We start from the raw sequence: 17,191 nt of genomic DNA, 5'->3' as shown, positions 1-17,191 counted from the left end.
AAGGGGGCACACCCTTGGTCTAGGGGCCAGGGAGGGCTTCCCAGGTGAGGAGACATTTAAGCAGCTTACCTGAGGTCAGGTCTTTCCTGAGGTTGGGTCTTAGGAGGAAAGGGAGGTGGGAGAGTCATAAAAGCATCCCCCATGGAAGGAATAGCACATGCAAAGCCCGAGGTGAGGGGACCGGGCTGTGAAGACATCCCTTCTGGCTAGAGGGCAGTTTGAAGAGGTTGCTGGAGTAGGGGTCGGGCCAGAGAGATAAGCAAAGGAGTTGTAACTGAGGTTGTTATGGAGCTTTCTGACCAGATCCTAAGACGGTAGACCCTGCATGTCATGTCAGGGAGTTTAGACATTATCTTGAGGGTACTCGGGAGCCATGGAAAGCTTTAAGGCAAGAGAGGTGCTCTCCTGTGTGATAATTTACTTAACACACTGCTGACCAATCCCAGGTCTCTTTAAAACCTCAGAATCCTGAGTTGGTTAGCCATTATGATCTCCATTTTGAAATTAAAAGCCCTAGAGGCTCAGAGAGGGACAGCCATCGGCTAAGTCACACAGTAGAACCTTCACTGAAGCTTCTTCTCTGGCCTGCCCTACTGCCATGAATCCTGTGTTTCTGGTCTCTCCCGCACAAGTCGTGTATCAGGAGGAGACTCCTTTGGGTGGAGGCTCTGCTAAGCCAGCCACACTCCATGAACAGACTGCTCCCTGTAGCGGGGTCTCCCTCCCTCCCCTGTTCTTCAAGGGGTGGGAGCATGGAGGTGGGAGTGGTTTGTAGGAGCTGCTGGATCCCTGAGCCTCTCTTTGCTCAGGCAGCAGCCCCTGGGTACCCAGACTGCAACACGTCTGTGTTTTCTCTGCAGATGAGCGGGGCTGACACAGCTGGGGACGATGATGATGCCTCCCGGAAGAGAAAGAGCAAAAACCTGTACGTTGGAAAGATCCCTGGTCCTCACCCTAGTGATCGGGGCTGGGCGGGGGGGCTCCCTGCACCCCCCTTCGTCCTCTGCCCTCTGGCTTATTCCCCATGCCCAGTGGCCTAGGGGTAGAGGTGGAGAGAAGGGGCTGAACCCAGTCCTGCCCCAGACAGACACCTGTGAACAACGCGATCTTGGGACTTAGCAGTGGCCCCAGGGTAAGGTCGCCAGGGTCCTGAGCACCCAGCACTGCCCTCAGCATCCACTCAGAGTGAGGCAAGGTGCTGATTTAGTATCTGGAAGCCACAGGGAACCAAGCAGGAGCAACCAACAAGGTTGCCCTGTCCCTGTCCAGCTGCTAAGCCAAGCAGCGGCCAAGTGACCACGACAAGTTCTTTGCTCCCTCTGAGAAAGGGCTGACCAGACTGGTCATGGGATTCCCCTTTCTCCTCTCGAGCTCGTGAATGCTAGCTGTCTTGGGCATTGCCAGAAGGGGGTGCTGCTGGCTCAGAGAGCAGATCTGGTACCTTCCTGGCCACCCCACTCTCCCCCCGTACCCCGCTCCCGCGACCGTTTATACTTTCGATTCGATTCGGAGGTTTGTTAGAGGTGCTCATTCATTAACAGAGCGTGAGTGGTTTCTTCTCGGGTCTCTTTGTACCTCGGGCCGTGGAGACTGCGGGGGAGCAGGGATGGGAGGGGGCAGTGAGGCACCTGGTGGCCCACAGAGGGGACCCCTCCCCGCTCCAGGTCCTGTAGCGCCCACCATGATGCACCAGTGGGGCCGGGGGGTGTGGAGAACAGGAGTCCTTCCCAGACGCCTCCTGCAACCTTCTTCCCTGACCTCGACCTTGGCTGGGGTCCACTCCCTAGAAACTCTTTCCCCAGCTTCCCCTGCCCTCTCCAGTTTCCTGCAGCAACTGTAGGCTTCTCTCACTCTGCAGCCAGGAGCAGTCACACTTTCTAGGGAAGGTAAAATGCACAAACAAAAATAATTCTTTGCACCAGCCATCCGGTCCAGGCAGCATCAGAGCTGCCGTGGGCGGTGCTCCCGGGGGTGGAGCAGTGGAGGGCAGCAGAGGGTGGGCATCCAGGGTGCCCAACAGGGTGCTGGAGCTGCCCTGCTCCACCAACTCGAGCCTTCTTTCAAAGTGGGCGCTGCCTTTTGATGGCCTGAAGTTCACATTCTTAAGAGCTTAGTCAAGGACTCTTAGAATCTGGGATGATAATAAAAATAACTCATGTTTATTGTGCCAGGCACTATTCTGTGTGCATTACATATATTATCTAATTTAACCTTTACCATAATTGTTATTTTACATTTCTTTTTTCTTATTTACTCTATTTTGCAAGTGAGTAAACTGAGGCAGAAAGAGGTTAAGTTACTTGTCCAAGGTCACAAAGCAAGGAAGTGGTAGAGTTGAGGTCTGAAACCTGGCATGTTGGCTCTAAAAGTATATATAAATATACATATAGTTTTAAATTTATCTATCTATTTATTTATTTATTTATTTATTCAGAGCCTGTTATTATTAATTAATTAATTTTTTTTTTTTTTTTTTGCCTCACCGCGCTGCTTATGGGATCTTAGTTCCCTGACCAGGGATCTTACCCGGGCCCCCTGCAGTGGAAGCACGAAGTCCTAACCACTGGACCACCAGGGAATTCCCATGGAGCCTGTTATTTTTAAGCTTGGTGCAGAACACCCTGAAGGAGGTCCACAGCACCCCAGCTAAGTAGCCTTTGAGCCTCTAGTGACAGGAGTCCATTTCCCCAGAGGGCACTCATTCCATCTTTTCATGGCTCTGATTGGAGGAAAGTGTTCCTTTAGCTTCCTCTTGTGGGTCCCTGTTCTGCTCTCTGGGCCCACATGGGGACACATGAGGCACCGCTGAGCTCTGCCGTCCTTTCTCGAGTTGCCCGTGTGGCAACCAGGGACTTCCGAGGACCTCTCCAGCTCTGCCCTGCAGCCGTGAGTCTGCCCAGCTGTGCATCTGGGAGGAAAGGCTTGTCTGGGCAGGGGCTTCAGCCTCCTCCAGCCACAGAGAAACAGTGGTCTCTGAGCCAGCAAGGAGCCCAGGTGGATGGTGGCAGCCTACAGGTTGGACCTCAGGCAAGCTTCTCCTGCTCCCTGGGAGCGGGCCAGGAGCAGGGGCTCTGAGACGGAGCGCTGTGCCCCAGGAAGCCAGGCCCTCTCACTCCTAGCCACGCCAGGGCTGTCCGAGGGCCTTGACCCTGACCAGAGGGCTGCCAGTCCCTGGACTCCTTGGCCTTATCTCATTGGCTTGGCATCTGCTAGAGCAGGATCCCAATCTCTAATCAGCTGTCCCAGACCCTCGGGACAAGTATGGATTAAGCCTGAGTGCTTTTGCCCCAGGCACTGTGCTAAAGCTTTCTGTGCATTTTCTCCTTGCCTCAAAACAACCCCAGCAGATGGTAGGTACTATTATCATCTGTGTTTAACAGATGAGAAAACTTGACATTCAGAGGGGTTAGGTAATTTGACAAAGGGCACACAGTTGGTAGCTGCTGGAGCTGTGATTTGAACCCAAGACTGTCTTGCTGCAGCACTGTAGCTTTTAACCTCCACCCTGGACCACTTTCCTTCATTAAACAGGGTGTCCCATAGGTCTTAGTGCCCTTTGAAGCTTGAATAACTTCAGAAGTATGCTCCCAACTTATAAAACACATTTGAAAGTTCAGTTATCCAAATTTCTGTTACACTTACTTAGCTTTGTGATTTTGATAACACATTTTTAATTTTACGCATTTAATTTTTGGTTAGTCAGCATTTTTCATCTGTAATCAGAAGGACAGAGATCAAAAATTAAAACAAAAAAATTATTACTCACAGTCATAAGACTAAATATGCAGGAAAAAATTAATTCATTTCAAATGATGTTTTTGAGAGTTTACAGGATTTGTACTTTTGAAGTTATTCAAGCTTAAAACTACTGAAACTTTGTGGGACATTCTGCATGTTCATGGATGGATGTATCCAAAGCCAATGACAGGCTGAGCTGTCTTCTGGCACGAACTATTCTCTAGGAGGTGCCCAGAGTAGGGGTCTAGGGACAAGGGGGAGGCACACATGAGCATGAGACACTTAACCCCTTTCTTGCCAGCAGCTTGCCCAGGGCTGAAATCTGCCTGGGGGAATGGCAGGGCTAAAAATGGTTCTTGGCTAAAAATAGCCAGTCCTGCCACCCAGGTGGGCAGAGCCTCCCCGCTCCCTCCCACCTTCCCTCCCAGCAATTTGCTGACTTGTTTTCTCCTCCTTCCCAGGGCGCTGCCATGGCAACGGGGAGGCCAGTCACAAATAATGGGTCTGGCTTCCTGCCTGGGCGGGCCCCAGAGGCCGCCCCTTACAGACACATGCCCCTTTCACAGGCTCCCTCTCAGGGTTGGCCAGGAGGGATATTTTTTTTTTCTGCTGGGGTCCTGGTCCCTCCCATTTCCTGGCTCCTCCTGTCTGAGTCCCAGCCCAGCCTGTGCCTGGGAGTCCAGTCCTCCAGCTGGGATCCCAGGGAGCACTCGGCTGCAGCCCGCACCGTTGCCGCCTGGGACGCGGGTTGGGAACAGGAGCCTGGGGCGCTCCCAGCAGACCGTCCCAGGCAACAAGGTGGGGGGCCCTACAGCGATGCTCCGAGGCATGTACCTCACTCGGAACGGGAACCTCCAGAGGCGGCACACCATGAAGGAGTAGGTGCCCCTCATCCCAGCCTTCACCCTCCCGACCCTGAATTTGCAGCGGCCGAGTGTGCCAGGCTGACCGACCCCGTTTTCTGCTTCTGTCTCCAGAGCCAAGGACATGAAGAACAAGCTGGGCATCTTCAGGCGGCGGAACGAATCCCCTGGGGCCCAGCCAGCGGGCAAGGCAGACAAAGTGACGAAGTCATTCAAGTAGGTCCTCTCTGGCCCCCCTGGGCCCCCCTCAGACACTTACGGGTCCCTGTGGGAGCAGGGCTAGCAGTGGGGTTAAGAGAGAAGGCTGTTGGCTTGATCCAGCTCTGGGGCGATGGAGGCTCTCGCAGAGGGAGCCTGGTACCCGGCATGAGCAGCCCCTCATGGGGAGATGCTGTCCTGGGAATGATGACCAGGGAGGGGCAGAGGTGGGGATAGAAGTGATGCCGGCCCCCAGAAAGGGGGTGGGCCCCCTCCTGGGCTCCCCAACTGGGCTAAGCTACTTGGTGGGCCAAGGCAGCTGACAGAGGTCGCCCAGCCCTAGCCGCCCCACTTCCCTCACTGTGCCCCTTGCCTCACCCCTCAGGCCCACCTCAGAGGAAGCACTCAAGTGGGGCGAGTCCTTGGAGAAGCTGCTGGTCCACAAATGTAAGTGGGGGCCAGCCGGCCTGTTCCCTCCCTGTGTCTCTCCCCACTCCTCCCTTCGTCCTCTCCCAGGCCCAGAGAGTGCGTCTGGCTCTGCAGAGGTTACCTTTCCCTCTTTCCTGGGCCCAGTTAGGTGTCCCTCCCATTGGGAAAGGCCGAGGCCCTTGGTCTGGCCTTGGAGCCGGCTGCTGCCAGCCCCTCCCTGTCCATGGGAGCTGGCACTGCCTGCCAGAGGCCGTTGGGACCTGTGTGCTCAGACCCATGTTCCCAGAATAACAATAAACATTTCCATGTACTGAGGGCTTACACTGGGCCAAATGCGCCTGCCATCTCATGGGTGGGAACCCCTCTGATCCTCACAGGGCTCCAGGAAATAAGGCTGATGATCCCTATTTGACAGATGAGGAAACTGAGGCACAGATGGGGAGTGACCTGGCCAAGGCCCACAAGGAGGCAATGGCAGTGGTGGGACCATATCCCAGGCTTCCTGGCTCTCGGGAGTGGGTCAGTTTACTAAGGTCCCAGCAGCTGCACCTGAAAGGCCCCAGGAGGGTAAGCTGCGGGGCCTGAGGACAGGAGGAGCCGGTTTGGCCTCTCACCCCAGGATCTGGGCTTCTCCTCACAGATGGGCTAGCGGTGTTCCAAGCCTTCCTCCGCACTGAGTTTAGTGAGGAGAACCTGGAATTCTGGCTGGCATGCGAGGACTTCAAGAAGGTCAAGTCACAGTCCAAGATGGCGGCCAAGGCCAAGAAGATCTTTGCTGAGTACATCGCGATCCAGGCGTGCAAAGAGGTAGGGCTTTGGGCTGGGCCCCCGGGCCCCCATCCCCATGCCCAGTGGCCTCTCAGTGATTGGGGTGCCTGGAAGCCTCAAAGAGGAGCTCAGGAAGGGGAGGGGCCAGAGTGACTCTAGGGACCATGAGCCAGGTTGAAGAGGAAGCTGGCTGGGGCCCCGGGAAGAACAGAATCCTGACTGATAACAAAAATGGCCAATGTCGATGTGCTGCTGGGTGCCAGGCACATGCTAAGCCCTTTACATATGAGCTCTCATATTTAACCCTCATGACAACTTGTAAAATAATTTTTAATATTATTTTCATGTTAAAAATGAGGAGACAGTCTCAGAGAGCCTAACATGTATTGAGTGCTTCCTGTGTGCCAGCTGTGTCTGTTTAATATGGATGATCATGCTTAATTTTCACAACTCTTTGAGGAATATACTATTTTTTTTTTTAATTTTAAAAATTAATTTTATTTATTTATTTATTTATTGGCTGCGTTGGGTCTTTGTTGCGGCGCGCAGGCTTCTTATCGCGGTGGCTTCTCTTGTTGCGGAGCACGGGCTCTAGGCCCGTGGGCTTCAGTGGCTGCAGCATGCAGGCTCAGTAGTTGCGGCACGTGGGCTCTAGGACGCAAGGGCTTCAGTAGTTGTGGCGCACGGGCTTAGGTGCTCCACGGCATGTGGGATCTTCCCGGACCAGGGCTCGAACCCGTGTCCCCTGCATTGGCAGGCGGATTCTTAACCACTGCGCCACCAGGGAAGTCTGAGGAATGTACTCTTATGCTACCCTGTGCATAAGACATTTGAGGCTCAGAGCACTTAACTGATTTGCTTAAGGTCACACACCTAGATGTGGCACTGCTGGGATTTGAACTTGGGCAGCCTGACCCCAGAGGCAGTGATTTCGGGCCCTATAAACTCTACCACCCCTACAGTAAGTGACCGAGCCAGGACTTGATTCCGCTAACCTGCGGGCCCCCGCTCTGAGCCTTAAGATGTGGAGCAGAAGGGCTTGGGGGTGAGAGTCTGGGCAGGTCCTGTCCCGGCCCGTGGCCCCTAGGAGCAGCTCCTTGCAGGCAGCCTTGACCACGTCACCCTCTGCCTCCCCAGGTAAACCTGGACTCGTACACACGGGAGCACACCAAGGGCAACCTGCAGAGCGTCACGCGGGGCTGCTTCGATCTGGCGCAGAAGCGCATCTTTGGGCTCATGGAGAAGGACTCGTACCCACGCTTCCTCCGCTCGGACCTCTACCTGGACCTCATTAACCAGAAGAAGATGAGTCCCCCGCTTTAGGGGCCACTGGGGTAGAGCTCGGCGTTCACACCAGGCGGGCTGGGCCCCTCCCCACCTGCCTCCCTACCCCCTGCGACAGAGGGGGCAAGTGAGCCCTCAGAGGCTGTGTCCGGACAGACAGATGGACATTTGGATGAGAGGCCTGGACCAAGAGAGGCCCAGGCCACTGGAGGCGTAGAGGGACTGGCCCCGTTGGGCCCCCACTGCCCTGGTACGAGGGGGCCCAAGGGCCCTGGCAGGTTAGGGGCCCTGGCTGAGCCAGATCTGGAGCCGCTGCTTCCTGCTGCGGAGACTTCGCAATGACCAAGTTCCTTGAAGAACTGGCTGATGGGCAGGGGGCCGAGGCCTGGGCCCTGGGGCTCTCCGGGGGGGGAGGGTCACTCGGACTCACAGCTCAGACCCCCGCCTTGAGTTTTATTTATTTAAGCAGCAGTTGGATGCTTGGCACCTCGTCCTGTAATAGGAAACCTTTGCCTCATCAGTTTTCCTAATTTACAAGTGCAATATTTTAACCAACGCCTTGTGAAAAGCCACCTTGCGGAGAAGGTGGGCACCATTTTCCAGTTTCAGGGGATCTGCTGGCCCCGAGCCCCGGTGGCGGATAGCTGGGCCTGGGACTGACAAGGCCCAGAGGGGCGGGGGCTGCAGTCTGACCTCACACCAAAATCCAGCACCCCTGAGTGAGGGGTCCCCCGGGGCCTCTGGGAAAGCATGACACCCTCAGACCACACAGCGGCCGAGTTCAGGAGCAAATAAAAGCCCTGTGTTCTTTTTTTGTTCTTGACCCTTTCTGTGTCTTCCTGGTTTCAAGGCTCCCCAGGGCGACCGGGGCAGGGACGGTTGCTAGGTGGGCTGTCAATCAGCTTCTTCTCCTCTCTTGCCATCACCTGCCTCCCATCCCAGTGCTGGTGCTGTTCCCTGACAACCACCTCCTCTGTGCCCGGTGCTCTGCCAGGCTTGTTCTACTTACCATCTCATCTTCACTGCGAGCCTGGGAGGTGGGGGTTATCCCCGTTTTACACATGAGGCAGGTGAAGCCCAGGCAGGTAAGGTGACTTGTCCGAGGTCACACAGCCGGCAAGTGGCAGAGACAGGGTTCGCCTAAGCCCACCTGGCTGCAAAGCCTGCTCTCTGGATTGTCGTCCTCTACCAGCTACTGGATGGAGTCCTAGCTGGGCTGCTAACTGGCTCCATGACCTTCAGCAAGTTCCTTCACTTCTCTGCCCTGCCACACCCTGAGATTCTAGTGGAACTTTCAGGTAGCACAGGGATGATTGGTGGAGGTGGATGGGCCCAGAATCTCAGGGAGGGTGGCAGCTGCAGGCAAGCAGGCTCACGAGGCCTTTAGGACAGAGGAAGAGCTGGGGAGGTCGGGACGGGGGTTAGGGTTCCCAGAGAGTCCCTCTGTGGCCCTGGGGGAGGCTTCCCCCTCTGTGCCTAACAGGAGATACAAATTTAGGAAAGGCCTTGTTCGAAGCCACATTTCAGAGGAGGCCCTGGACCCCCTCACTTAGAGGGGTAGAAAAGAGCCCGGCCAAGCTGATGCAAAAGCTGCCCCTGATGCCGGACACGTTCCACCTGCCAGGGCCCGGAGGCAGGGACCAGGGTGTGGCCTGGGGCGGGGACTGGCTCAGCTGGGCTGACTTAGATGAAGGCAGACAGAGAAGGTGCAGGAGGGGCTGTGCCCCATCTCCTCGGAGCTTGTTTCCTGCGTGGGGTTTTGGGTTCAGGTCTGCCCACCGGGACTTGGAGATGCAAAGGATACGGAGCTGTGCAGCCACTCTCTTCCCTGCCTTCCCTTGCTGGTCTCCCTGAGCAAGGCCAGCCCCAGGTTCCCCCCTGTAGAAGGAGAGCATCAGAAACGGTGGTCTCTGGGGCCAGGCATACAATAGGTGCTTAATAGGTGTTACAGCCTTTTCCCCTAGCACCAGCGTGTGAGCTTCTTCAGGAGTGGGGCTGGGTCTGCTTCCAGGCACCAAGGGCCTGGCACTAGACCTGGCCATTGAGCCCTGTTTGGCTTTGTAAATGGTGAAGGGCTTTCTCACGGCAGAGCTGCCAGTGCCTCAATGACTCTGGAAGGACGGGGGACAGAGATGTGCTCCTCGATCAGACTGAGGGAACCTCTCAGGTGTCCAAGCCTGAGATTTGGGGACCTGACATCTGGAAAAAGCAAGGCCCACAGAGGACTGCAACACAACTCCTGTTCCCCAAAATGGTAGCAGCAGAGCTGACATCAGTGCCTGGGCCTTCCGGATCCCAGCCTGCCTGGCCTCGCTGTGGCATCCTCTGCTTGGAGGAGACACTGGGCCATCGAGGAGACTCACCTTCCCCTTTCTTTAGGTTCCAGGGATTCAGCCTCGGGCCAGGCCCTCCACCTTCCCATTCCCAAGTTACCATGGAAACCACCATCCAAGAGAACCAAGTCAGGCAGATGGAATTCCCATTTCGGAAGCCCCCACTGCCTGGTTTCCATTACTCACACGTGGGGCCCTTGGCCTCCAAGCTGCTTTGGCTACACTGAACGGCTGGAGAGCAGCCTGGAAAGGCGCCCAGATCCGCCTGCCCTACCCCTGCCTGGGATCCTGGGGGCCTTAGGCACAGCCCTCACCGCCTTAGGCCACGGTCCCCTTACCTGTATGTTATCTGGACTGCTCCCCATTTCTTCTTTCGTACGTGAGGGAGGAGCAGGCCCCTTGGGCTCCATCTGGCAATCCCAGGCTGGTCGATGTGGGATCTGGGAGCTGTGAGGTCATCATGTCCAGCTCCCTCCCCATCTCACAGATGGGAAGACCGAGGCAGAGGTAGGGAAACAGCACTGTGTAGAGGTGCAAGGCCCAGGCCCTGGAGTCAGGCTCTAGGACTCAGCCCCTGGTTTCACCACTTACTACTAGCTACAGAACTTTGAAAAAAAAAAGTCTTGTAGCCTCTCTGCCTCAGTTTTCTCATCTATAAATTGTACATCTTGGCACCTACCTCAGAGTCACAGTGGCTCAGCGCGGGCGTTTGCAGTAAGTTTAGCTCAGTGCCTGGCGCAGGGACGTGCTCCTCCAGCACGAGAGGCCGTCAGCCACATCATTTTCAGGGTCACGGGGAGGCGACAAAGCTCATTCTCTGCCCTGATTAGTGGACAGGGAGACTTTAGTCTCAGACCCCAGATCCCTGTCCTTCCAGGAATGGTTTTGCTGGAGGACAAAGCCAGCCTGTTCCAGAGAGTAAGTCAGAAACAGTCTGTCCCTGAACCACTTCCCAGTCTTGGCCTGGCTGCGAGCAGTTGGGGTCAGCTGGCAAATACGGTGTGAAGGGTGGAAAGGGGAGAGGGCACAGTGATGCCACTTGGTTGGATGCCAGTGGGAGGAGGTTCAGCACTGGCCTGCCTGTGGCAACTTCAGCCGTTTCCTTATGGACCAGTCAAGTCCCTCATGCTCTTGGCCTCTTGGCCTGGCTGGGGGCAGATATGGCCTCCCAGACTCTCCAGCATGGAAGAGACCATCTGGATCCAACTGCTGCCTGGTGCTTGGGTCCCTTCTTGGGTTTCTACTTGCATCCCTCCTGTGATGGGGCGCTTAATACCTCCTGAGGCAGCTCAGGAGGGCCTGGGAGCCTCTTGGGGGTTCTAAAGTTCTTCCCTGGTAAAGTTGGGATCCTGGGGTGGGGTGGGGCAATGGAGGCAGGTCGACAGTAGCCCCTGCAGGCCTCCTGCCCAGGCAGCCCCCCACAGGCTTGCCCATTTCTCCCACTCCGCTCCTCCCTGCTCGCACCAGACTCCCCCGAGCTCCCTACCCCCACCTCCCTGCCTTGCTCCCCCTGGACCCTTGGCCTAATGTCTCCTCCCTGCATCCCTCCTGCTGACATCCTACCCTAGAAAGTCTCCGATCCACCTCTCTTCCTGCCAAAGCCTGCCCTTCGCCCCTACCTCTCCCTCAGTGCTCTCAGGCCCTCAAGCAACAGACCCTGGGCCTCAGGGAAGACGCTCCTGTGCTGTTGTTTTGCTTATAATCTGCAACATCTGTGAAACATCTGGCTTTGCCTGTCCTCTCCCTCTCCCTGGGTCAGGCAGGAGGGAAGGGGGTACCCTGGGCCCCTGCTGCCGGGGGACCCCTCCCTTGGGTTGGAGGAGACAAGGGGGCGTGGCGTGGCGTGGGGGCGGAGGGGGGTGAGGAAGAGCCGTGGGGCTGATCTGGGCCTGCTCAGCACGACGGGAGTGAAGGCATAGCTGGGGCTGGGAGAAGTCAGTGCCGGGTTGCAGATAAAAAGTGAGTGATGGCTGTGGCTGCACAGCCACATGCACCAAGGGCATTCTATGCCTCATCTCCACCAGGCCTCACAACAGGCCTGGAGAGGGTCTGAGTATTGTTTTCATTTTAAAAGTGAGAAAGTTAAGGTTCAGAGAAAGTGGACAAGTATGTGGTGGCTGAGTAGGAACTGGAACCCCAACCCTAACTCCCAGGCAGGCAGCCTCACCTCCAGGCAGCCTGAGAGATTTGGTGGCTTGGTTCGGGGGCTCTTAACTCAGATTCTCCTTGGCTTGAGGGCAGAGCTTTTCTCAGGAAGGTCGACGGATGGCTGGAGCTTAAGTGTGTGGGGATATCTGGTCCTGAATGTCAGCTCTCAGTAGAGCTGTGTGAGAAGTTGCTTTACCTTTCTGACACTCAGTCATCTCATCTATAAAATGGGAATGATAATCCCACCTCATGGGACTCGCGTGGACTCAGTGAGATAATGAATATGTGTAAACCCTCAGCACAGTGTCGGCCACGGAGGGCGGCCCATGTCGGGGTGGAGGGAGGGAGGGAGGCCTGGGGATGTGACCAAGGGATCCAAGAGGTGAGGTCAGGCCCAGCCCCACCCGTTGCGCAGGGGGAAGCGGTCCCACCTCTACTCCACAGCCAGTTTTTAACTAGATGGCTGGTGACTCAAGATAAGGGCAAGGCCCCAAGAGGATGGCGTTGGGCCCCAGGTCCCAGTGGGCTCAGCAGGGTCCTACCTGCCGTTTCAGGGGCAACCGAATAACACGGATTCTGCCAGGCAGCTGCCCTACCTCCAGATCTGTCCCAAGCTCTCGAGTGACCTTGGATGAGGACCCTCCCCTATCCTGTTGTTTTCTTCTGGTTTTCCTCCTGTCTGAGGACCTTCCGAAGGGGCAGGTGGCACTTTGTGTGACGTAAAGGCTGGGATTCAGGCCAAGTGTGTTGGTGTATGTGGGGGGGGTGTGTGTGTGTGTGTGTGTTAGGATTCTAAAAACAGCATTTAGGCACTTCCCCAGAGGACTGGAGGGGCCGGCTTGGATGGAGCAGTCTATTGACCACTGGTCCCTGAGTCTCCATGTGTTCACGCCCCTTGGGACAATGCCCTCCACATCCTCTAGCCAGGCTGGGCTGAGGAAGAATCTGCTGGTTATTTATGCTCCTTCCCTTGAGGTAAGGTCCACACCCCACCCTGCCTCTGCCACACACACACACTGAGCCCAGGTCAGAGCAGTCCCTGCCAGGAGCCCTCTGACTCTGACACCTTGGGCTGTATTTGCGTCTCCCTCTGAAGTGTTCTTGCAGGAGGACTGGCTCCATCCCTGGAACCTGTCCATTGCAAGGCAGTGGAGAGCAGTGACTAGGAGCGTGGGCTTTGGAAGCTGACAGACCTGGTTTGAGTTCAGGCTCAGACACTTATTTGCTGTGTGACCTCAGGCAAGTCACTTAACCTCTTTGAGCCACTGTGTCCTCATTTATAAAGAGGGGGTAATAATAGTTCCCACTAGGGCTTCCCTGGTGGCGCAGTGGTTGAGAGTCTGCCTGCCGATGCGGGGGACACGGGTTCGTGCCCGGGTCTGGGGGGATCCCACATGCCGCAGAGCGGCTGGGCCCTTGAGCCATGGCCGCTGAGCCTGCGCGTCCGGAGCCCGTGCTCCGCAACGGGAGAGGCCACAACGGTGAGAGGCCCGCGTACCGCAAAAAAAAAAAAAAAAAAAAAGTTCCCACGAATAGGGTTATTGTGAAGGATAAAGGCAGCCTGTGAGCTCTCTGCCTACAGGCCTTCTGCTCTGCTTTCAGGTCCTTGAATGCACCATGCTCCCTTCCACCTCAGGGCCTTTGTATGTGCGTTTCCCTCTGCCTAGAACACTCTTTCCCTTCTCCCGTACTTGCTAATGATAATGACAATAATAATAGCTAACATTTATTGAGCACTTAATATTTGCCAGGCAGTGTGCTAAATATTTGACTGACACTTTCTTATTTTATGCTCACAGCAACCCCATGAGTTAAGAGCCAGTGTTATTAACCACTACAGTGTAGTGTCCTGAGGACGTATTCTGGAGCCAGATCACTTGGGGTAACTCCCAGCTCTTCCACTCATTTGTGTGACCTGGGTGGGGCAAGTTGCTTCACTTTCTGGGCCTCAGTTTATCCATCTGTATTTGGGGATAGGAATACCACTAGTACCATAAGGTAGCTATAATGAGAATTAAAAGTGTTAACACCTGTAAAGTACTTAGAGCAGTGCCTAGCACATTGTAAATCCTATATGTCTTTAATTAAATAAAACCCTATTTCTCAGACAAGAAAACTGAGGCACAGAGAGGTTGTGCCTTGCTCAAGGTTACATGTTGACAAGAGGGGGATGGGTTTTGAACTCAGGCTGACTGGGTCCAAGCCCATGCTTTTAAGCACTAAGCTGTATTCCTACCCTCTCTTCCCCTAGAGCGCAGATGAGATGTCACTCCCTCAGGGAAGCCTTCCCTGATAGCCCTGACTAGAGGAGGGCCCTGCTTCCTGCTCACAAAGCGCCCTGTGCCTCTCTTTCATGGCTCTTGTTATAGATGGTAATTACTTGTACATATGCGTTCACTTCATTGCTGTCTTTTCCTCTCAACTATAAAGCCTTTGAGGGTAGGGGCCACGTCTGTGCTGCTTCTTACTGTTTTCCCAGCATTATTACATTGCCTGACACATAGTAAGTACTTAATAAATACTTATTCAATGGATGGGAGGCATATAGTAGTCCTTAGCATGGTTAGTAGTTACACAAAATAAACTCATGAAAACAGGTAAGAAGCTACTGTATAAGTAAAGACTGTGTTCTGTTGTGAGTGACAGAAAACATAAGATCGAAGTTTGTAGCCTCTCTCACATAAGGGAAATTGATATATACCAGGGCTAGTATGGCATCTCCATGATCATCAGGAACCTAATTCCTTCTATTTTGTTGCTTTGCCATCCTCATATTGGAACTTCCACTTCATGTCCACAATGGCTGCTTGAGTTCCAGCCATCACTTCTGCATGTGGGAAGAGTGAAGGGGTAAGAAAGAGAGGGCAAAAGGTGGATGTCAATTATTTCTTAGAGAAGGCTCCCATAAACTGTCATATGCCACTTTCCTTTATATCACATTGGTCAGGGCTTGGTCACAGGGCCGCACTTCATTACAAGAGAGGCTGGAAAATGTAGTCTGAATCCAGATAGCCATATGACCAGATAAAAACCAGAGGTTCTATTACTTTGGGGTAACAGAAGGGTAGAGGGGATGTTGGGGAACAACTAGGTGTCTCTGCCACAGTCACCAGTGACAGACATCCATCCTCTTAGGGCAGTGGAGAGGAGACATGGCAAGCCGGCATGTATTAGTCAGCTATTGTCTTACTAATGCTGCTAAACAAATCGCTCCAAAGCTCAGTAGCTTAAAACAACAATCATTTATTCTCCCTTATGCTTCAACAAGTCAGCTAGAGTCAACTGATCCAGGAGGAGCTGGGCTGGACTTGGCTCTTCACTATGGGCTGGGCTCAGCTCTGCTCCATGCGCCCCTCCCGGCCGCACCCCGCCGAAGGGCCAGCACCTACCTGGGGCAAGTTCTCATTGACATGAAAGAGGTTTTTGTTTTTCAATTTTCAGTTTTGAAATAATTATGTACTCACAGGAAATTGTGCAAAGATAGTACAGAGAGGTCCCATGTGCCCTTCACCTAGTTTCTCCCAACAATTACATCTTACTTAATTATAGTACAATATCAAAACCAGAATCTGACATTGGTACTATGTGTGTGTATAGTTCTGTGTCATTTTATCACATGTGTAGATTATGTGACCACGACCACAGTCAAGATACAGAACTATTTCACCACAAAGGTCTCCCTCAATATCCCTTTATAGTCACACTCATCCTCCTCTTCCACCATCCCTAACTCCTGGCAACCACTAATCTGCTCTCCATCTCTATAATTTTGTCATTTTAAGAATGTTATATAAATGGAATCACACAGTATGTGACCTTTTGAGATTGTCTTCTCCACTCACCATAATACCCTTGAGATCCACACGAGCTCTTGTGTGTGTGAATAGTTCAATCCTGTTTATTGCCGAGTTGAGTAGTGTTCCTTGGTATGGATGCACAGTAGTTTGTTTAACCATTCACTTACTGAGGGACGTTTTGGTTGTTTCCAATTTGGGGCTCTTACATATAAAGTGCCTATGAACAATCGTGTAGAGAGTTTTGTGTGGACACAAGTTTTCATTTCTCTGGGATAAATGTCCAGGGGTGCCACTGCCGGGTCATATGGTTTAAGTATAGGTTTAATATTTAAGAAGCTGCCAGACTACCTCTGACTAGATGACTGTGAGAGATCTCTGCATCCTTGCCAGCATGTAATGTTGCCCCTATGTTTTATTTTAGCTGTTAATAGGTATGTAATGCTATCTCATCCAGGTCTTAATTTGCATTTCCCTAATGGCTAGCGATATTGGACATCTTTTCATGTACTTATTGCCGCCTGTATATCCTCTGGTGAGATGTCTTTTGCCCATTTTCTAATCAGAATGTTTGCTTTTTTACTGTTTAGTTTTGAGAGCACTTTATGTGTTCTGTGTATGAATCCTTTGTGAGATATGTGATTTGCAAATAATTTCTCTCCATCTGTAGCTTCTTTTCATTCTCCTAATAGCATCTTTTTCAGAGCAAAAGCTTTGGATTTTGATCAAGTCCAATTTACCAGTTTTTTGTCTTTTATGGATCATGCTTTTGGTGTTATATCTAGGAACTTTCACAAAGCCCTAGGTCCTGAAGATTTTCTCCTATGTTTTCTTCTAAAAATTTTGTAGTTTTACATTTAAATTCTATGATCCCTTTTGAGTTAATTCTTGTATAGCATGTGAGATTTAGGTTGAAGTTTATTTTTTGCATAAGGACGTCCAATTGCTCCAGCATCATTTGTTGAAAAGAATATCGTTCATCCATTGATTTTTACTTTTTTAATAACAGCGTTATTGGGATATAATCACATATACAATTCACCTATTTAAAGTATACAGCTCAATGGTTTTTAGTATATTCACAGAGTTGTACAACCATCACCACAATCAATTTTAGAACATTTTCATCATCCCCTAAAAAATCTCCACACCTATTAGGAGTCACTCCCTCCCCCATACCCCTTCTCACTCAGTCCTGGGCAATCATGAATCTCCTTTCTGTCTCTACAGATTTGCCTATTCTGGACATTTTATATAAATGGAATCATACAATATGTGGTCTTTTCTGTCTGGCTTCTCTCAGCGTAATGTTTTCAAGTTCATTGTCTTGCTGCATGGATCAGTACTTCATTTCTTTTTATTGCCTGATGATATTCCATTGTATATATCACATTGCAAATATCACATACTATACCACATTTTATTTATCTTTTCATCAGTTGAGGGACATTGGGGTTGTTTCCACATTTTGTCTATTATGAATAATGTTGCTATGAACATTCATGTACAAGTTTTTGTGTGTAAATATGTTTTCCATTCTCTCGGGTATATACCTAGATTTGGAGTCATAAACTCTTATGTTTAAATTTTTGAGGAACTGCCAGACTACCATTGCACATTCTCACCAGCAGTGTAT

At 52.6% G+C, this 17,191-nt stretch overlaps 1 protein-coding gene across 6 annotated transcripts in view; it reads left to right on the top strand.

Annotated features, from left to right (window-relative positions):
- RGS3 (regulator of G protein signaling 3) overlaps positions 1–8,103 on the top strand; it is a 131,102-nt gene extending 122,999 nt beyond the window's left edge. For 4 of the 6 annotated variants that reach the window (XM_007109476.2, XM_007109480.4, XM_007109479.4 and 1 more), the window contains 5 exons: positions 861–925; positions 4,716–4,817; positions 5,185–5,246; positions 5,869–6,035; positions 7,134–8,103. In XM_007109476.2, the coding sequence (XP_007109538.2) occupies positions 861–925; positions 4,716–4,817; positions 5,185–5,246; positions 5,869–6,035; positions 7,134–7,319 (582 nt within the window). In that variant the 3' untranslated portion in view covers positions 7,320–8,103. Of the gene's footprint in view, positions 1–860; positions 926–2,505; positions 4,183–4,481; positions 4,537–4,715; positions 4,818–5,184; positions 5,247–5,868; positions 6,036–7,133 lie in introns of those variants that run through there. The other 2 variants (XM_028493601.1, XM_028493600.2) reach the window with 2 other exon arrangements.
- Positions 8,104–17,191: the final 9,088 nt, after the last annotated feature.

The sequence above is a fragment of the Physeter macrocephalus genome, chromosome 9 (genome assembly GCF_002837175.3).
Source record: "Physeter macrocephalus isolate SW-GA chromosome 9, ASM283717v5, whole genome shotgun sequence".
Classification (NCBI taxonomy): Eukaryota; Metazoa; Chordata; class Mammalia; order Artiodactyla; family Physeteridae; genus Physeter; species Physeter macrocephalus.
This window is presented reverse-complemented; position numbering and strand designations above follow the sequence as displayed.